At 36.7% G+C, this 20,207-nt stretch overlaps 2 protein-coding genes across 3 annotated transcripts; one reads left to right on the forward strand and one right to left on the reverse strand.

Moving 5' to 3' along the window:
• Nucleotides 1-880: 880 nt before the first annotated feature.
• Nucleotides 881-4,123, forward strand: HB-1 (homeobox 1). 2 transcript variants are annotated; one of them, XM_085718897.1, is made up of 4 exons: nt 881-1,406; nt 2,008-2,141; nt 2,631-2,870; nt 3,516-4,123. In XM_085718897.1, the coding sequence occupies exons 1-4, from the start codon at nt 1,313-1,315 to the stop codon at nt 3,912-3,914; spliced, it is 867 nt and encodes a 288-aa protein (XP_085575023.1). In that variant the 5' UTR covers nt 881-1,312; the 3' UTR covers nt 3,915-4,123. The 2 variants fall into 2 exon arrangements, with proteins under 2 accessions (XP_085575023.1, XP_085575024.1); XM_085718898.1 differs by having other exon boundaries at nt 2,011-2,141.
• A 670-nt stretch (nt 4,124-4,793) lies between these two features.
• MBD9 (methyl-CPG-binding domain 9) lies at nt 4,794-18,913 on the reverse strand. The gene is made up of 10 exons (XM_085718896.1): nt 18,223-18,913; nt 14,084-14,744; nt 12,830-13,945; nt 12,110-12,706; nt 11,089-11,394; nt 10,142-10,474; nt 9,714-9,812; nt 9,196-9,630; nt 6,237-8,390; nt 4,794-5,927 (listed from the first exon to the last, which is right to left on the reverse strand). Exons 1-10 carry the CDS (start codon nt 18,723-18,725, stop codon nt 5,631-5,633), a joined length of 6,501 nt encoding a protein of 2,166 aa, XP_085575022.1. The 5' UTR covers nt 18,726-18,913; the 3' UTR covers nt 4,794-5,630.
• Between the last annotated feature and the right edge of the window lie 1,294 nt (nt 18,914-20,207).

Genomic DNA, 20,207 nt, shown 5'->3' on the forward strand with positions numbered 1-20,207 from the left:
AATTTAGAGAAATTTCTTGCAATGACTGTGTCATACAGACAATTTAAAAAAAAAATATTCTTACAATTTTCAATCTCGATCATCTGATTTAAATCTATTGTAGAGGTTATCTAAATTGTCCAGTCTCAAATTAACAATCGAGATTCCTAAATAAATAAATAACATTTGGATTGTAGTTAGAGATATAGGTCGTCCGATCTAAAATTAATGGTCAAGGTCATTGATTAATAATTTATTGACTATATAATATGAGTCATCTGATCTTTAACAATCTAGATGCAAAACTATATGCAACCTCGTTTATTTTATAGTAGGGGGGCGAGAGAGAGAGAGAGAGAGAGAGAGAGAGAGAGAGAGAGAGAGAGAGAGAGAGAGAGAGAGAGATATAACATAATCCCAAGTTTTACCGTTCGATCTTGAATTGATGATTGAGATTGTTTATAATTTAATTTATCGATGTATTATTTGATTCATTCAATCTCAAATCAACTATCAAGATCACCTACTGAATCAACTGTGTGAATATGCTACTGCAAGCAATCAAGATCCGTTGATGATATTAATTGATTTATTTTTTATATAAGGATCAACAAATTCTATGATCAATCATATTGTCCATCAATAATTGACTCAATTGAAGTCTGAGCAAAACTCTTTATGGACTGATTCAACATAAAAATTGTTAGACACTCAAAAAATCGAACATGATATATTGAAAGAACTACACTCTCAAGATTCAAATCTACACCAGCAAGCAAGCATACCCCATGCATTACTGATTTATTGCTCAAACAAAAAGTCAAGGCAATAAGGGACAATTAAGTCATTTCACAATGAACCAACTACTATAAAACTCACAGTCATATGCTCAAAAAACTTTAGTCACAGAAAACACCCAGTTGACGCCTCTCACTCACTCACACACACAAAAAAAAGCCTCGCCGGAAAACTCATCTCCGGCATCCGGCGTTCTCCTTCCTCCGGTAAACCCTTCAGTTCAAAACTGAATCCCTTCAAAGACCACCGGAATCGGTGGTTTTTACCTTACAGTGCATGATGGGATCTTGCATATGTCCGTTAGAAACTCCAGCAAGGTTGCTTTGGACAACAAGTTTCTTCCGTCATAAGTTAATGATCTTTTAATCCACAAACCATCATAGAAATATTTCTATAAAAAAAATATCAAGTTTGGAATTAGAAAGAAAAAATATATATATCATTTTTTGTTTCTGATTCTGAAAGATTAATAGTATTAAGAGAAAATTTGTAGCACAACCTTTAACGTGAAGTTTTGAAGTTTGAAGTTGAAAAAATGGAGTCTGGTCGTCTTTACTTTGATTCTCCTGCTTGTCGTGGGAATAACATGAACATGCTGTTTCTTGGAAATGCTGATCTTGGTTTTCGAGGTATTTTTCTTAATCTATTGAGTTTTTATGGTACCATTTTGTTTTTTTGGATTGTAAATTGTTGGTTTTGTTGTTTGGTTTGCTTTGTTTTGTTAAGAATGGTATTTGTTTGGATGGTTGGTGGGACACCTGAAACTCACACACAACTGAGAAGTTCAGGTTCGAACCCGAGTGAAGGTGTTCAGTATAACAATATTGATTTTATGAGTTGAGTTAGGTCTTATGGACAGATGGTGGGAGATTTTCTTTTTTTGGTTAGGAAAAGATATGATATGATTTGATTTGATTTGATTTGATTTGGGTTTTTGGTAAAAGAAGCAACTTGATCGTGTATCAAATTTGGGCACACAAAAAAAGAAGATATGATTTGATTTGAGTTTTTGTTAAAGGAAGCAACTTGGTTGTGCATCAAAATTTGGCTATGAGAAATAATGAATTAGAATTTTTCTCTCTTTTTTTTTAAAAAATTTTGTTTTTTGTTTATGATTTTGTGTTTGTAAGTGTTATGATTTGTGATATAGATGTTGTTTGAAGTGTTTGATGTAGAAAACGAGTGTAAATTGATGAGGTTGTTAATTTTTTGAATTTTTTTGAATGAAAGCAGGAAGGTCAATGATGAGCATGGGGGAAGGCTCAAAAAGGAGACCTTTCTTTAGCTCACCGGATGAACTGTATGATGAGGAGTACTACGAAGAACAGTCACCGGAGAAGAAGCGCCGCCTCACTTCCGAGCAGGTTGGTTTCTTGCCTGCCTGAATGAATTTGGATATGTTTTTCATTATCTTGTGCTGATACTCTAACTATGAAAGAAACTATATTAATTTTTGTCAATTTTTCTCGTCAGCAATTAGTCTCACGTCTAATATGATATGTGTTTAGCTTTTAATTAATGCAATATGTGTGAAAAATGAGGGTTGACTTTCAATAGCAATTTGATTTTGTAGTCATCAATTGATTGATTTTGAAACCATTTATTTATTAGTGTTTGTATATCAAAACTACATGTACTTGTTTATTAGTTTTAGTGATTGGTTAAGGAGAAGTTTAGGTGGAGAACCCAAATCCTCTCTGGTGACTGAAAATTTCCAGTAGGATCGAGTAAGACTGGTTGGGATATAATGATAATATTTGTACAAGTATTATATTCAACCAACTAGATTGATGAGAGAGATATTACATGATATTAGTTTTTGTGATTAACTAACTTTGTGGTTTGATGAATAGGTACATATGTTGGAGAAGAGCTTTGAGGAAGAGAACAAACTTGAGCCAGAGAGGAAAACCCAGTTGGCCAAGAAACTAGGATTGCAACCTAGGCAGGTGGCTGTATGGTTTCAGAACCGTAGGGCTAGATGGAAGACAAAACAACTTGAAAGAGATTATGATGTTCTCAAGTCTTCCTATGATTCCCTACTTTCAACATATGATTCCATTACTAAGGAGAATGAGAAACTCAAATCTGAGGTATTTAACTACATATGTATTGTATAATCAAATGTGTGCATTTATAGTAGTTACGATTAAAATCAAATGTTTTTAATGGTCGGACGGTTATGATTGATCGACAACGTAAAAAAATTGTATATAAATTAAGTATTGTACTATTACTATTATTAGTTAGATTTTGTTATGCTATATATGCAAATTGAGAATTTGGTGAAGTCTGAAATGATTAGTGTTATGCATTAAAAAGGTAATGAATAGAATATAAATTGTCTGTCAAAAGTTATGGGTTTGAGTTTCTGTATAGGATAGAATTAGTGGCTTTACTTTCAGAACTCCATCATAAGAAGCAAATTTCCACTTACCAAAGAAGGTGATTAGGAGCTATCAAAGGAGGTCCTACCCATAAGATTCTACACTATATTAATCACATACTAACAAAGAGTAGCATCTGTTCTGAACCCCACCTGGTGTGAAGAAAAAGCCTTTTCAAAGTAACTATGCGAATATACTTTTCTAGAGTTCTAAAAATATGCTTAAAACTTCATTTTGTGATGAAGACTAATGAGTTTTTTAAAAGAGGGGTATGAAAGGTGGACCATAAAATAGTTAACAAGTGGAAATTGAAGTATTGATTATCTTAACAACATGTTGACTATTTCACAGGTGGTATCCTTAAATGAGAAGCTTCAAGTTCAAGCTAAAGATATGCTTGAAGAACCTTTGTCAGAAAAGAAAGCTGATCCACTTCCAGTGGACATAGCTCAGATTTTCAGCATCAAGGTGGATGACCACATGAGTTCTGGAAGCGTTGGAAGTGCAGTGGTGGACGAGAGTAGCCCCCGTGTCGTTGGTGTCATTGTTGACAGCGTCGATTCATACTTTCCAGCTGACAACTATGCTGGATGTGTGGCTCCTATTGAAAGAGTTCAATCAGAGGAAGATGATGGGAGTGATGATGGGAGGAACTACTTTGATGTGTTTGTTGCATCTGAAACTGAGCAACATAACCATGAAGAGGGAGAGGCACTGAATTGGTGGGGTAATATGTATTATGTTGCATAATTAAGAAAAAGCAAAAGCAAGAACATTGTATAATTAGATGCATCATGTAATTTGGGTGCTTTGGGCGCCTAGGTGTTGAAATGTCTCTAAGCCAAGCTTAGTAAAATAAAAAGTCCAGTAATTTGGGCAATGGCGTCCTTTGTTGTACTTAAAGAAAATTTATAATAAACTATTGAAGTTAATCATAGTTAAGTGTGTGTTCAAGTGTATACTAAGTTCTCCCTCTGATTTTACCTTTCATTTCAAGTAATTTTTTTTACTTTCTATCTACCATACCATCGTTTTCAGACATTTTCTTTAATGCAAAGCAAACAAAATCAACCAAACACATGCATGACCTTTGCTATCAAAGGTAAACAAAAATATAACTGTTAAGGGGATATTTTTCTGTGATTTCATGCTATATGAAATAGGAGTGCACAAGAGTTAAAAACTTGAAACATATTTGCCTCAGTTAAAAAAGTGTATAAAGTTTTTGCAGTGGATGGATCAATTGAAAATTGTATGTATTAGCTTCAACTGGTGGTTAAAAAATCGTTTGGAAATTACCACTGAAGATTTCAACACAAAATAAACTCTATCACGACATTTTTTTTGAACATTTTTATAGTAAACAAACACAACATAATCACATGTCATTTTGTTTACTTATGTGAAATCTTAGTTGAAGAGCACAAGTTCATATCATGCCAGATTTTTATGCTGCTTAACAGATCTAACTCCCAAAGCATTCGAATGATACCAAATGTGAAATCTTGTATAAACCATCCAACCTACACTCCACAAATGATAACAGGTTTGCCTAATCTACATTCAGCACCTCGATAGATTAAAAAAAAATGCTGTTAAAATTGCACAACAGACGCAGGGACCTCTTAACCAGTTACTGTGACATGTACAATAATACTTATTCCCACAAATCAAAAATTACATTAGGATCAACATAGCAGACCTTGTCACAGTCAGCAAGACTTCGTCAAGAGTTAGAGAAATTATATCCTCATTAAGATCCCCACAACCAAGAAGAGAGAAGAATTAGAGAAACATATGCACATAAAGAATCAAACAGAACTCGTCACGAGCTAGGCAAGTCCAATAAAGCAGATGTTAAAATGCATTGACTCTAAAAATTCCCCTGCATTCTAACACATCAGCAATGCCCAAGACAAAATCAAGGTCATGCGTGTGCAGGACTTTTGTCGGGGTGAAAGAGAAAATGTTAAAAGAATGAAATATTGCCTACAACTGCTCAACATAACACTGGTCCGACTTCCATCTTTTCTTTTTTTACTTCTTTTCTTCTATTCCTTCTTTACATTAATTCCATTTGTATACATATATGGATCAGACTCTGCTAGAAAAATCAAAAACATAATACCCCTTCTACCTATGGAGCAACCAATTGGACAGCTGCAGCAAAAATCATTTCAAAATTGGGCGCATCCTCATAATTCCTTCATGCCGGTGCCCTCACTGATAGCAGATAATCCTACAATTCTACTTAGCCAAAAATGAGCATTCAAGTTAGCATGTCAGCTTTACCTATATGTACAACAAGCGCGCAAGTGACACCAGCAGCTGTGGCTGCCCCCTTTAATAACCTGAGCTTGAACCCGTGACCTTTTTCGCCCAAACTCGTGCTCCTTGGATGATCATACCAGACCACAAAAAGTGGACCAGCTTTCTGATTTTCTCAGACAAGAATACAGTATGAGATCAACCATCCAATTCCTTCCTTTTCCTGTTTGACTTCCGGCTTCCTTTGGATTTATCTGCATCCACCGTGATCACTGGTTTCGGTTCCGCTACGGCAGGAGGATCAGAGCTCTCAGTTAAACTTGAATTAGGCATTTTCTCATACATAATGGCTGAATCAAGGGAGTATATGCGAAGAGCAAGAGAAGGCAAAGTAGAGGATTTGGCAGCAGCTGAGAATGATGACCAGTACCACCAGTCATTCTTTAAGAACTCTGTCTTAATCATATCCTCCAGTGTAATTATTGCCTGGATCATCTGAGAAATCGGAAGGAACGTCAATCAACATACTCAAGATTAGGTTAATCTATATTATTCTGCAAGCTAGTTGAGTTAGAACTTAGAAACATAGCATGGGAATTGTGCAATTGCATGTAAACATAAAACATGTACTTCTCATTGATATTGGAGTAAACGTGCAACGTGGAATTAATTAACAAAGTAACTCAGCAAGCTGAGTTGCATTGCTGAAACTATAAGGAATGTGATGTGTAATGTGTGCTTTGGAATGGCTGAATGCCCTTGATGAAGAAATATACATGCAAGAGTGAAAGAAAAAAGACAAACCTCATATATAGTCGTTGCAGATTTAACAAATGCACGCCAGGCCTGTCTTCTGTCCAACTGTGCCTTTGATGGTCTTAGAGCAGCTTTCGGAAGTGCAGCATCCATATCAAGTAGATTAATCTTTAGTTGCTTCAAAATATGAGAAACTTTTCCAACTAATGGTCTCAAGGAGGACAAAGGAACCACACAGCAACCATCAACTCCCTTATCTGAAGCAGGACTACAAATAGATAGCTTCCCATCTCTTTCTTCTCCCAAAGATGATTTGTTGGAATTTCCTGCTGTGTTGCTTCTATTTGCAGCTAAACTTTCCGTAGATTTGCCTGATTTATGGTCATGGCATATGCCAGCTCCGTCAGTGTTTTCCTGAGAAACCTGGCTTTGTGAAGCTTTCGACGCACCACCAGCAACGCCAACATCTTTTATGGTTAAGGGTCGTGTATAATCACTAACAAAAGGAGATACGGAAGGCACAAAGGATGGGGCACCATCTGAACCAATAAGACCAATTTCTCTGACAAGTTCCTTGTTGGAATCATTTGTCACAAACTTTGAGCATGTATCTTCAAAGTTAAATGGGCAAGAGGGGTTTTCATTTGAAAATTTAGTCAATCTCGAATTCACAGAAGAACATCTACTGATTGAGGTTCCAGCTGTTTCTGTGTCAGCTCTGGATTTTTCATGTGAGGTATCACATTTCAAGTTCTTCCTTCCTTTAGAAGATCCATTTTTATCTTTATTCCTCCCTAACGCCAGAAGTCCTGCTTTACATTTTCCACCATTGTGTCCCTCAAACTCCACATCGCTCAAAAAGGTTTTGTGGCAATACAAGCAATGTTTCCTAGAAGGCCATATGGGTTCTAGGCACTCACACCTATACAACTTTTCATCATTGGTTGTTCTGGCCTTTTTATTTTGATTCTTCAAAACCTCAGCAGTATCCAACTCAAAGAAGGGACCGTAATTCTTTTCCAGCAAAGAAGTGGCCTTTGTAACAAGAGAGTTAGGTGCTGTATTTCTTGGCAAACAAACAGGTCCTTGGTCCTCAACCTGACCTTCAGTGTGTGCATTAATAAACTCTTGAGATCTATATTTTGGCCCCAGCATAATGGAATCTCTCAGTTCTTTTTCTTTAGGGTCATAATCATCTAACCAACCCAATAGCTCCTCGATTTCTGAATCAGTTTCATAAACAATCCACGGTGAACTATTGGCTAACGCATTAAGTGGTTGGGACATCAAAGAAGAGCAGCCCTTCATCAGCCCTAACATCTTATAGTTATCCTTCTCAGATAATTTACAATGCTGCAGAGCAGAAAGCTTCTCTCCAGAATCTTTGCTAACTGACAATCCTCTTCCATGCTGAAGAACAGCGCTTGCATCAACAACTATACGTGAACGTCCTCTGGGTGTAGCCAAAGCCCAGTACAGTCGGCCAATGGAATCAATACCCAAAAGATCCCGACGAACAGGGAGCTTCAGAAGCTGTGATCCTACGCTATTTATAGATTCCTGCAGTAGTGAGATATTACGCTTGACGGCATTGAGCTCAAGGTGGTATGGTTCCGACTCATTAACAGCATTTTGGGAAACTTCAACCGGCACACATTGTCCTTCACTGTAACCGTTTATTTCTTGAGGCATATGATTTGAGGATGGAAAAGACTTGGGGGATTTATCTGTACATTGAAACTCCACAGCCACAGGAACAGTCTTAAGCTGTCCATCTATGGAATTCATATTTTGGCTATCAGAATTTGAATGTGTCACAGATATGCTTTTATCAACACTATTGAACCTACACTTCTCTTTGGGAATCTCTTCTGAAGGTAGACTATCATCAAATACCCCAAGACCACTAGGATTGGTGGTTGTAGCATGTGGCTTAACCAGACATTTACTAGTATTTGAGAACAAAGATGTGAACCCTTCCTTAAGACCAACTTCCCCAGTGGTACATTGTGACAATGTACCAAATTTGGCAGCTTTTGTGGATAAAGCGTCTTCCTTAATTTTCAGGTTTTTCCACTCTACAGAAAGTCCACGCAACTTCTGATTTAATTCAGCAGACAACTCAGAACATTGCTCAAGCTGCTGTCGTATCAGGGAAGAATTGAGCAACTCGTCACATAAAAACTTGAGAAGGAGCGTTCTCTGCAACCATTGAAAAAAAAAAATAAGCAAATACAAACACAAAGATGCAGTTTTAGCGATATGCCGTCATTAATCAAGTTGCATACAACAGAGCATTTTGAACTTGATAATAGAAGTCAAATCAAGCATCATAACAATGTTTATAATAGCTCAACTAAGAACAAGGACAGATCCAGACATTTTAATAAGTGGGGTTAAAGTCACATCATAATAAATACAAGTTATTTTTATCAATCTAATAATTACAACACTTTTTTTATACTAAGTTAATTCTTTTGGTCTCTTAATTAATGCTATTAGGACACTCGTTATCATTCTTCCTAGTTTTATAGTTTGTTTTAGAGTAATGAATGGGCTTAAATGGAGACAATAATACCATATAAATGGGGTCACATTGCATAAATATCTAAATATTGGTTTAAAATACAATAAACAAGTGGGGTCAGGTGTGCCTGACTAAGAGATGAGTTTTTGCAATACTTTGATGATGGAAAACCATTAATAGATAAAAAGGATGTTATGTGCCTAAGGAAATCAGGAAATGAAAATCAGCCATTATAGGAGTCAAGGGACAATATATTAATAAAAAAAGAATCATGTTAAGATTCATTTAGATGATAATGAATGGGAAGCATATACCATATTGCCATTACCAAAAAATTGATGCGGCACTTAAGTAGGAAACATAACAATAACAAAGATCCAGTGCAAAATAGAAGACCATACTGCCATTATATTCCAAAGATTTATATGCATTGGATGGGTGAAAGTATACGGAAACATAAATAGGTGTATATCAACAAACCTCTCCCACACTGTACTCCCAATATTCTTTTTCTTCAATTACAGATGATAAATGAGTCAACGCATCCAAGTAAAGACAATTAACTTGTCCCTGGAATTTTTTACTTCTACGTTTTCCAGTAAGCTGTGTTCGTTCTGTGAGATCTTGAGTTGCATGTTTACCACCAATACAAGATGGACAGTACCAGTTTCCTTCAGGGATCCTTGCAAGAGGAGGGTTCAAGCAATATTTATGATACTCAGCGTCACAAGTATCACACAGTAAGACACTGTCATCATCCCTATCGATGCCACAAATTTTACAGACTCCCTCATCCCAAGGGGCTTTCGGAATCTCATTTGATGAAGCAATAAAAGCCTGAACTTCTTTTTTCATTTCAGCATTTATGCATCCCACTTCAGCATAGTCTGTAAACTTTTGCACGTAGGTGACAACCTGTACCCAAGGAAGAAATTTAAATATTCAATAAATAACTGAAAGCACAATACTGATTATGCGTGCACCATCAAAGTACCAACCTCCTCATTGTATAAACTTTCAAAATTCTGGGATAATTTTTCTAACAGTTCAACTAAATCAGATTGATCCCCAAAAGCAACACGAACATTGCTCCACAGCTGCAACATCAAATGTACAATTTAGCGCACTCCATGTATTGAAAAGATTGATACATATTGTAGGAGTGACTTGCATCTAGCAGAAAACATGTTAGAGACCAGTATCCTAATTTTTAAGGAAAACACAAGGAAATAAATAATGGTTCCCTTGATCAATGTACTCAAATGGGACACAAGCAATATAAAAAACACTATATACATAGCCTTTACAAAAGAGAGAAACCATACTATAATACCAGAGAAATTTGGGGCTAAGAGGAAAGAGTATTCTAAAGAAAAAAATTAGCAGACTGCTTGTTTAAGCAATCTAAGTTTGATAGAACACATACCTCACGTACGTCCTCGAGAAAAGCTTCATGTGATCCACCATAAGCTCCAGAAGCCAATCTTAGATCAATAGTCCGGAAGTCAAGAGGGCGGGCCACCATAGCTGGAGTTCCAAGAAGCCCCTCATCATCGTTGTCAGAAGAATTTGTTAATTTTCTTCCCAGCAAATTGCAAAAAACTTTCGAATCATCTAAAGCAGCTGCGCGACGTAACACAATGCGGCATTGTTTCATAATAATGTCAGAAATAGATATAAAAATTTTCTTTTTCCTTCCCTTGTTGGGATTCTGCTGCACTCCATCAGTTACACCATCCAATAATGCAACAACTGCTTTCTGTTTATAAACAACAAGGATATCCAAACTCAGGATTGTGCTTCATTAAAAAAAACAGAGCAAAATTAAGAATAGTTTGTTTTAACCACATGATCTATCACATTGTAAATACAGAATAACATGATGCTTTTAGTTGTCATTATACAATTGATGATCTGAACAGTTTTAAGTAAGAAACTGAGTTTCTGTAATGAATGAGGAAGAATATGTGCGTGTGTGTGTGTGTGCGCGCGCGTGTTGACCATCCATATGGTCAAGATTTCTCTAACACTCATTATACTGTGTGTGTGTGTGTCAGGATGCCTTGAAACTGTAACAGGTGACAACAAAAGGGAGTAATGCAAAATACCTTAGCAGGGTTTTCTGTTATGCATGTGGAGTGATTACTATAAATTACAAGATCACTTGCATTTATAACATATAAGATAATACACTAGAAGGCAACAGACAATTATGATAATATATAATGCAAAATACATGGTGAAACTATGGCATCAGCGTAACCAGAGCAACAAAAATAGTAGTTCTACACTAGTCTTGGGCCGTTTCAATGTACATGCACCCGCAGAGTAAATAATAGAATAAAATAAAGGAGAAATGCCACTGAAGAGCACCTTTGTTGGTCCAGATGCATTGCCCTTGTACACTGCCTTGCTAACTGAGTGCTCCAGTATTTTCCTTGCCCAATCGGGCGGATTCTTTTCTAGAGCTGCATGAACACACCTTCTGATTCGGGTTCCCACATTTGTTGGTAGTTTTCTGACAGGTTCCAGCACTTGTGCCCATTCAGGAATATTACCATCATTCGCCAATTGAGCTTCAGAAGAACCATTTGCATCAGACTCCTCTTCTTCTAGGATGAGTACATCTTTTTCTCTGCTCAAAGAACCAAAAATCTTCTTCGTAGCCTCCGCAAGCAACTGAAAGGAAAGTTTTAAATACAAAAAGGAAAAGGAAAAGGAAAAAAAGCTTCAGTGCTACTTCTATCATTTCTTTCAGTTTAATTACTTCAAGAAAAGTTCCAAACAGGCGCAAAGTATAAAATCTAAAGAAAGTGTATGACACAGGAAAGATACTTCCAGAAATCGAGTAGCAATATGAAACATGCACTCAGGCCATACCGTTCAAACCTGAAGTGAGTGAAGTTAAAACTAGTCAAAATGCCTATACCAACCCATGTGCTACTCCTTGTAAGGAAAACTTGAAAACATAACAGGAAAAGTGAGAGTGGAACTCAGACGGTACAACATTTTGACAAGCAATTTATGAACATAATGTTTGCTAACGCATAATGAGAAGCACTTAGGTTTAGCATGATTCAAAGAATATTCCAAGACTATAGTTGAGTTATAAGCATGACTCCTAAAATGTAAAAAGACAGTCTTAGTCTATTAGTATGCTTAGAAACTTCGCATACTACTACGTACGTATTAAAATGTACATATTAAAGTGATCGGCTTACCATCTGTTTCTTGTATTAGAACCAAAATAATTCTTACTTTAGAATTGAGTTTTAATGCAAATTAATTTACATCAAAACCCATAATTAGCACTATGAAGAAAAAAAATATCTAATCATACTAGGCAAAAGTTAAATTTGTCCATCATTTCTTAAGACAAAAGTTATGCTCTTACCAATGCATCAGCTTCCATCCCAACCACACCAGGAAGGGAACCACACAGCAAACCACCATCACCTCTTAAGCAACGAAATACTTTACCACTTTCCCGGGCAGTAATCTCCGCAGACTCCAGGTTACCGTCCATTGACAAGAAAGCCAAGATATATCTACGCGCTAGTTCTGGCCAAGTCAATTCATTAATCGGAAGCATATTGATCTTGGTCCGCGGAACTGCACTATCCATATCTTTCCTTCTTCCCCGTCTTGTCCGAGCCTCTCCAGGCTCAGAATTTGGATCCACCAGAGCAGCCACTTTCGATTGCAGTTCACCTATTAGCACTCTTAGTAGTGAACTGTGAGCTTTAGTCAAAGACGCACCAAAGCATCTGACATAGGAAGAAGCTCCTGTGGAACCTGATGGACAGGCTTCAGATATTAATCGGCAATCACCATCACCCCCTCGTGAACTTCCACCCATTCCCCTGTCAGATTTCTCAGGGAAATCTAACTCATTGAACCATGGGTTGATAAGTTCCTTCTCAAGCTCTTCTAAGAACAATGGTTCTTTCAGGTCTAGAATTTCATTGAATCTCTCTAAAAGATCCCAAACCTGAAAAACAGAAACAAAACAAAAATGTAGGGCAATGCATCTTAGCAATAAAAAAAAATAAAGCCAAAGAATGTACAAGGGTAAAATAAAAATGTGTTTCACTGCAGACAGGTACATATATACCTGAAAAATGTCACCAATGAGTTCAGTAGGAGCTCTGGAGCACAGTGGTTTCCCAGGAGGTGGACATCGGTTTTCCTTAACGTACTCGGTCAATCTTGCCTTCTTAGGCCTTCTATATAAACCTTGAATTACTTCATCCTGATATTTAGATTGACCTTTACGATCGACCACTAGGTAACCGTTTTCCACTGTTGGCAATGAAGAGCTATTGTTTCTACTACTAAGACGTTCATACTGCAAACAGTCTTGCACACCAAGAAGCGGTTCCAAAATTTCTTGGACAAATTCAGCATCTAGTCCAAATCTATCCTGCTCCAACCACTTCTCTAAGAGCTCATACAGGTCTTTCACGTCACTGTCTGCATAAATTGTGTCTGGAATGCTGACAGATCCAGGTGAACCACAAAATTTATCCAACGAAGTGAAGTGGGTATCATTTTCGCTATTCCTTAAATCCCATCTATGTAAGCCCATTTCACTTTCAACATGTTTACAATAGAATTTAAAAGTTCCGTTCTTCTTGCAGATATCCTTGCAAGCATTGACTAACTTTTGGGAAATAACTCTCCATGCTGAGAATGGGGACCGCTCTTCCACCAAAATTTGACCAATTTCATCACAAAAATTCATAGTATCAGAAAATGAGTATCCAGTATTATATTGAATTGAACCAGCAACTGGCCTTAATCCTTCTGATGCATATGCTTCACTTGAGCAATTGACAACACAACTCAAGATGTCATCTTCTGTTGGTGCACAAGGTTCTAAAAGCATCATCTGGATACTCTCATCACCGTCTAAATCCATACTATCATTAGTCTCTCTCTGACCTTCATTGGTTTGGCTCACAAATTGACAATGATTGTGCATTGAAAGGATGGTTGACCCATCTGGAATAGGAAATTCCGAACATGAACACCTTTTAATCCTAAATATAGGTCCAGAATCACCCCCATCCAAAACTTCGCACGTAAAAAGAGAGCCAGTAATCTTATCATGCCAACAAGATTTATAACCCACAGGAAAGATAAGGTTAACATCATAATATGAAGGTCTCCCATCAACTTTTCCCAAAGAAAGAACAGAGAAGTCCTTAAACTGCAGAGGAAGTTCGTCCTGAAATTTATTAAAAAACTTCAAAATCATGCATGAATAGGTAATTTTACTTTCACTATAAGAATTCCCGAAAATTATAAATTAGTGTGAGAAAACAAAAGTAACAAAACAAAAGGACTATCAATTAGATTCACTTACAGCAAATTGATGAGGGTCGGAGTGACCATTCTCTTTTCTTCTAATCTCAGTGGCTTTTAGGGCGGTTCCCTGAGCATTCACATGTTCCATGCTTAAACCATCAGAAGAACAATCCTTATAATTACTATTGACAAAGGTTCCCTGCTTTTCTGCAAAACCATTGGCTGCCGGAGTTCTAGAAGACTTTCTTTTTCTGGATAGGTGAGGCCCACCAGAAGAAAGAGACGTTTCATTTCTTACTTCAGATTCCATAGAATTGTAGCCAGACGGTAGCCCCAGATAATTAGCTACTTCATACACAGAATCGAATATCTTTCCATCAGGTGCACAGTAAACTGCATACATGTCAGAGCCGATCATTGATGGTCTAAGATCTACTCGCCAACCTTCCACCAGTACACCATGCCTTTCAGATATAAAATCTCTAAGAGCCTGCAAAATTAACTCATTTGGACCTTGAGTCTGAGATGGTACTTCCTCAAAGCTTCTAGCCATTGATTGGGTGTGATTCAATATATCCTCAAAACCCACTCTAACAGGACGTGTCACAGCTCCAGATGCCCTTTGGAAGCCAACCACACTCCCGTTATTGAAGGTTGAATATGTCACTGAAGCACCAAATTGATTGGCAGCAAAAGATTTATCACCCATAGCGTGCTTTCTAAAACAAAAATGAATGTAAACTTTAACCACTTATAACAACTCGGAACCATCAAACTTAAATTATTATTTCTGCAAATTAAAAGAGACAAATGGAACCAGTTTGAATCTTATAATAATAATATGAAGTAAACCAAAAAACCGTAAGTTGGCAATGGCAACTAAGCTACACAAAGCACTTCAGTGTTTAATTAAACTTAGTACGTGACAGGTCAAACATCAAGAACATCAGTAGTATGACATATATGCTTAAGCTTGCTTAATACAAGATGGACAATAGCAGTTCCATTTCAGATGAAAATATGAATTAATTTGCCGTAATCAAAATAAACCCTTGAAATTCCATGAAAAAGTCCTCCAAACTGTATTTTTCATTCTTATTCACACAAAGTCTCTTTTGATTTCAAAGGAATGCAATGACATACAAAATTCCACTCTAAATTCATAAATTCATTAGTACTGCATAAGCCTACAAACATTCCACCAAAGAGGGCAAAAACGAAATCTACACGTGCATTTGATTTGATATTTACTGCTTTCAAAATAAGAAAAAAATGTTAGAAAATTTAATTGATTGCATTCATGGTCATTAATCCCAAATAGCGGTGGACCCCAAAAATGATATTGTGCTGTAGTGCATAGCGGGCCGATGGCTGTAACTCTGAAACTTTTCATACAGATTACATACGTATAAATGCATAAATATTGAAAAAGATACTCAAAATTGATGACATGTTCATCAAGAACAATAATAAGTCATAGATCTTAAACAAATATACAATTAAATATCTCAAAAATCAAGGAAACAAACAGGTTTAAGCTTCGAAGAACGATGAATTACAAAAAAAAAAAAAAAAAAAAAAAAAAAAAAAAACCTGCTGAACAGAGATCTAACAAAAAAACAGAGACAGAGATTGCAAGAGATCACAGTTACTGGAAATTCGTCGGAAAGCTTGAAGATCTGATAGCTGAGGCATACAATTGACAAGAGGCGCTTACAGACTGAGTTAAGAGTGTTCTCACTTTATAAAGGGTGTTATCTTTGAAACCCTAGTTTTCTGACCCAAAAACCCTAAACTAACCCAATACCTACCTCTGAAGCCCTATACTCATGGCCGGCCCAACACATGCTGAGGCCTGATGTGAATTTTTAAATGAGGCTTTTTTAATGTTTTCTGACCCAAAAACCTTAAATTAATAGTATTTTAAGTAAAATTATTATATTTTTATTAAAAATTAGTATAATTGTTTAACCTTGTTTTACCATCGATATTAAAAACCATATATCTAAATTCATTTGTCGTGCTCGTGCTCAGTCAAATAAAAAATAATATCATTTTCTTTGTTTTTCTTCAAAGCCTTTTTGTATATTTTTCACTGTTTATCTCTCTGGCCCAAATTGTACAAACAAAGGGCCGCTGATATGGTAGCAATTCTCATAAAAAAACACATGGTATATACTGTTGGTAGCCTAACCAAATTGCAGGGGCACTGGTACAGGGAACAATAGTATTAGCAAATTGGATAGTGTTAGGGGGAAAACTTGAGGCCCTGGAAAAAGGCCTTGTTGGACCTTCCCCTTGGGCCGGGCCTGCCTAAAATTTAAGGGTATTTTTGGGTTTTCAAGCACTTTCAGAAACGCATCCCAGGAGCACACGACCTGCCACAATTTATGCCACGGTAGAAGCCATGAGGCCCACAACATTGAAACGTAACACAACATGGCATAGACCTCTGTAACGGCAAAACACCGTGATTACGGCGCAATCTTACATTATTAGCAACATGGGTTGCATTTAAATGAAAATATTTCTTAAAAACGGGATCAAAACTTATATGGAAACGGATATTTGAAAATGTGGAGGTAACTAGACTCAAGAAAGGGTGTGATTACAAATGTGGCAGATTTGATTCTTCATTAGGAACCAATTCCCCCTTTCACAACCTTATCATGGCGGTCTATGCCACGTCTGGATACGGTTCAATGTTGTGGGCCTTGTGGCTGCTATCGTGGCAGTTCATCCACTCCAGGGATGCGTTTCTGAAAGTGCTCGAAAACCCAAAATCACCCTTAAATTTTTGGGTTGCGAAGGTAGGAATTGGGTTTGTTTGGGGTTTTTGGGTCAGAAAAATAGGGTTTTAAAGATGAACACCCTTTATAAACTGAAATGTACCCGACCCTGACGTGGCATAGAACTCTGTAACGGCAATTCTTACTCTATTGACAACACGGGTTGCATCTAAATGAAAATATTTCCCAAAATGGGATCAAAACTTATATGGAAATGGATATTTGAAATGTGGAGGCAGCTAGTATCAAGAAAGGATGTGATTACAAATTCCCCCTTCCCTACCCAGTCGCTAACATTTTCCTATAATCTATATTTAAAAAAGAAAAGCCACCTATCTCGCAAAAATTACTCCAAGTTCTTTTTTGAAGGAAAAAACTTACTCAAAGTTGACTACTAACAAGGGAATGCATGCGGCCATAAACAATAAGAGAAAAAAAAAATGTGATTTTTGAAGTAAAATCACACTTACATATTCTACCAGCCAAACGCCCCACATTCCTATAATCATACAATTTAGGGTTCCCGTCGCCCAAAAATACAACTAAACTATTTCTAGCTAATCTAAACAAATCTTTTAAACTTTGAAAACTCAAAACCAAAAAACAAACCAAAGTGGAGATAAAAAACACACAAATTTCTGAACACAACAAACAACAACACGTTAAAATATCCACAAACATTCCTCCATCCCAACAACAACAAAGCCTTATCCCACTAAGTGGAGTCAGTTATGGAGTCTTTGCAAGTTACAAAGATCAAACGACGTCATAATGTTCTATCATATTCATATATCATATCTTTATCCAACTCATTAATCTCTATATCTTTCTTACCAGTTTCTCTTAAGAGTTTTTCTAGGACTTCCTCTGCCTCTAGAAACTTGACTACGCTCCATCTAAGCCACTCTCCTTACTATCAAATCTACATGTCTTCCGTCTACATGCCCAAACCACATGAACCGAGTTTCCACCATTTTTTTCTACTATAGGTGCTACCCCAAAACTATTTACTAGCTAACCTAAACAAACGTTCTAAGCTTCAAAAATTCAAAACAAAAACTAAAATAAACACAAGTTTCTGAACACAGCAACTACACATTAAAACATCCACGTACATTCTTCCATCCCAACAACAACAGCAACCAAGTCTTATCCCACTAAGTGGGGTCGACTATATGGATCAAACTACGTCATAATGTTCTATCATATACTATATTTCTATCCAACTCAGTGATCTCTAAATTTTTCTTGATAGTTTCTCTTATAGTTTTTTCTAGCTCTTAGTTCTACTGACGATAATAACAAGCTTACATTACTTACATATATCCAAATTCAAACCTTAATCAAAAAACATGCAAAAGGGTTTAAACATTCAAAAACTACCAAGAGTTTTTTTTTTTTTTCATACCTCGATTCATGCAACTCTTCCCCATCAACATCACTAGGCGGGGAAGCATTAATATCTAGCAACTGTTTACTCTTCACACCCAACGGCCATCTTTTACTTTTCACACCCCCCGCTAAACACTCACCACACACCCACTCTCCTATACTCGCCGCTCCAATTCTTCCACCACGAACTCCAGCACACGCCAAATGAAAACTCCGTTCACATCCATCACACACCAAACCACCGGCGCCGGACTTAGAACAAACAGCACAGGAAGTGACACCGCCGGGAAGAGGCGCAGGACCACCGGGAGGAGGGGCGGGATTCTCGTGATAAGTACGAACGATGTCGACGGTGAAGTCAGGTAGGGTTTCAACGAAGGAAGAAGAAGGTGAAGGTGAAGGGATCTCGTTAAGGTCGATGCAGAGGATTGAACGCGTGTCAATTTGATGAGGTGGTTGTTGCGGCGGCGGAAGGTTGTTACCTGCGGCGGTGGAATCGGTTAGTTCCGCCATGATCATCGGAGTGAGTTAGTTACGAAGAATGAGTTAGGGATTAAGGGTTGAAGCATTGTACGAATTGTACGAATCGGTGTGAGATTTTGTGTGAAGAGATCGAAGAGAGAGAAAGAGAGAGAGGTTTTTTAGAGAGAGAGAAAGAGTTTCAGAAAAGGGAAAGACAGGGATGGGACCGTATCGAAGAGTAAACTCACACTCGTAAATCTCTTTCTGTGTTTATGTGTTTCTATGTTTCTATTCTCTCTCTTTCATCTATCTCTTCGTGTGTACTTAGCCGTGACACGACATGGACATCGGACACGGTACTTGATTCTATATGTTTCTATTCTTTCTCTCTTTTCTATCTCTGCGTATCTACCGACTTGAGACATGATGTGGACATTAGACATGATGTTGTTTTGATCGATAAAAACTTGAACAAAACAATAAGTTAATTTGACGTAATCACATGTGTAGTGTTGGACATCAGATACATTTTTTCATTAGAAGTGTTGATGTTGATATATAGAAGTTGAAAGTCTATTGAGTTTCATTATACACGATTCTGATCGGTAGAAATTTGAAAAAACTAATTGGACATAATCACATGTGTAGTGTTGGACATCGGACGCGTTTTTTTTGTTAGTAGTGTTGATGTTGATGTTGAACCAAAAATCTTTTTGATGAATGTTTTAATGATAACAAACCTTATGGAATAAAACGCTAAGTTTTATGAATAGTGATCTACTGATGTTTGCACTTTAGTCTTTTCAGAGAAGTAGACAAGAAATAAGTCTCTTACAAGTGCATATATATACTGGATAAAAGAATACCAAAACAGTAGCATCACAAGCTCAAAGATGATATAAAAACAATATTGTTTGAATCAAAAGAGTGTTGATTATAGATTCAACAAGAAGATGAATTTTATGATTATTTGACTCATCCTCGTCACCACATGGTTTTCAACAAAGCCTTAAAGATTCGACGAATAAAAGGATAATATTTGAAAGAAATGATCTTCAAATAGTTTCTAAAAGAGTTTAAGGAAAAGGCACAAAAGTTTCATTCAAGAGAATGAATGAATGTACCTTCATGATTACATGCATGCCTAAACTAAAACATCTCAAAGATACTCAATGGGCAAGAAACATTGTGTGAAATCACTGAGAGGAATTATGAGAAAAATCACATCACCAGACAAAATAATTCAAGGTTAATTGGCCAAGAAGATATTGTCTTCTCATATAAAAGAGAACATTATCAACTTTGATGAAAAGAATGTTCTCATGATGAAGATGATTATTACACTTGAAATTATTCTTATTCCTTCATCGAAATGATTAGAATCAACTCTAAAGAGAAACCAATCCATGAATGAATTATTCATTAAGTCATTCATCAATTGGAGAATTATCAAGGAAGAAAATTCATGATAAAATGCATGAAAATTCTATCATAAGATTTATGATGATCTAAGAATCTTCCATCATTTTTCAAGATATG

Source organism: Medicago sativa, chromosome 6 (genome assembly GCF_051527215.1).
Source record: "Medicago sativa cultivar Bolivia chromosome 6, Bolivia_mono, whole genome shotgun sequence".
Lineage (NCBI taxonomy): Eukaryota > Viridiplantae > Streptophyta > Magnoliopsida > Fabales > Fabaceae > Medicago > Medicago sativa.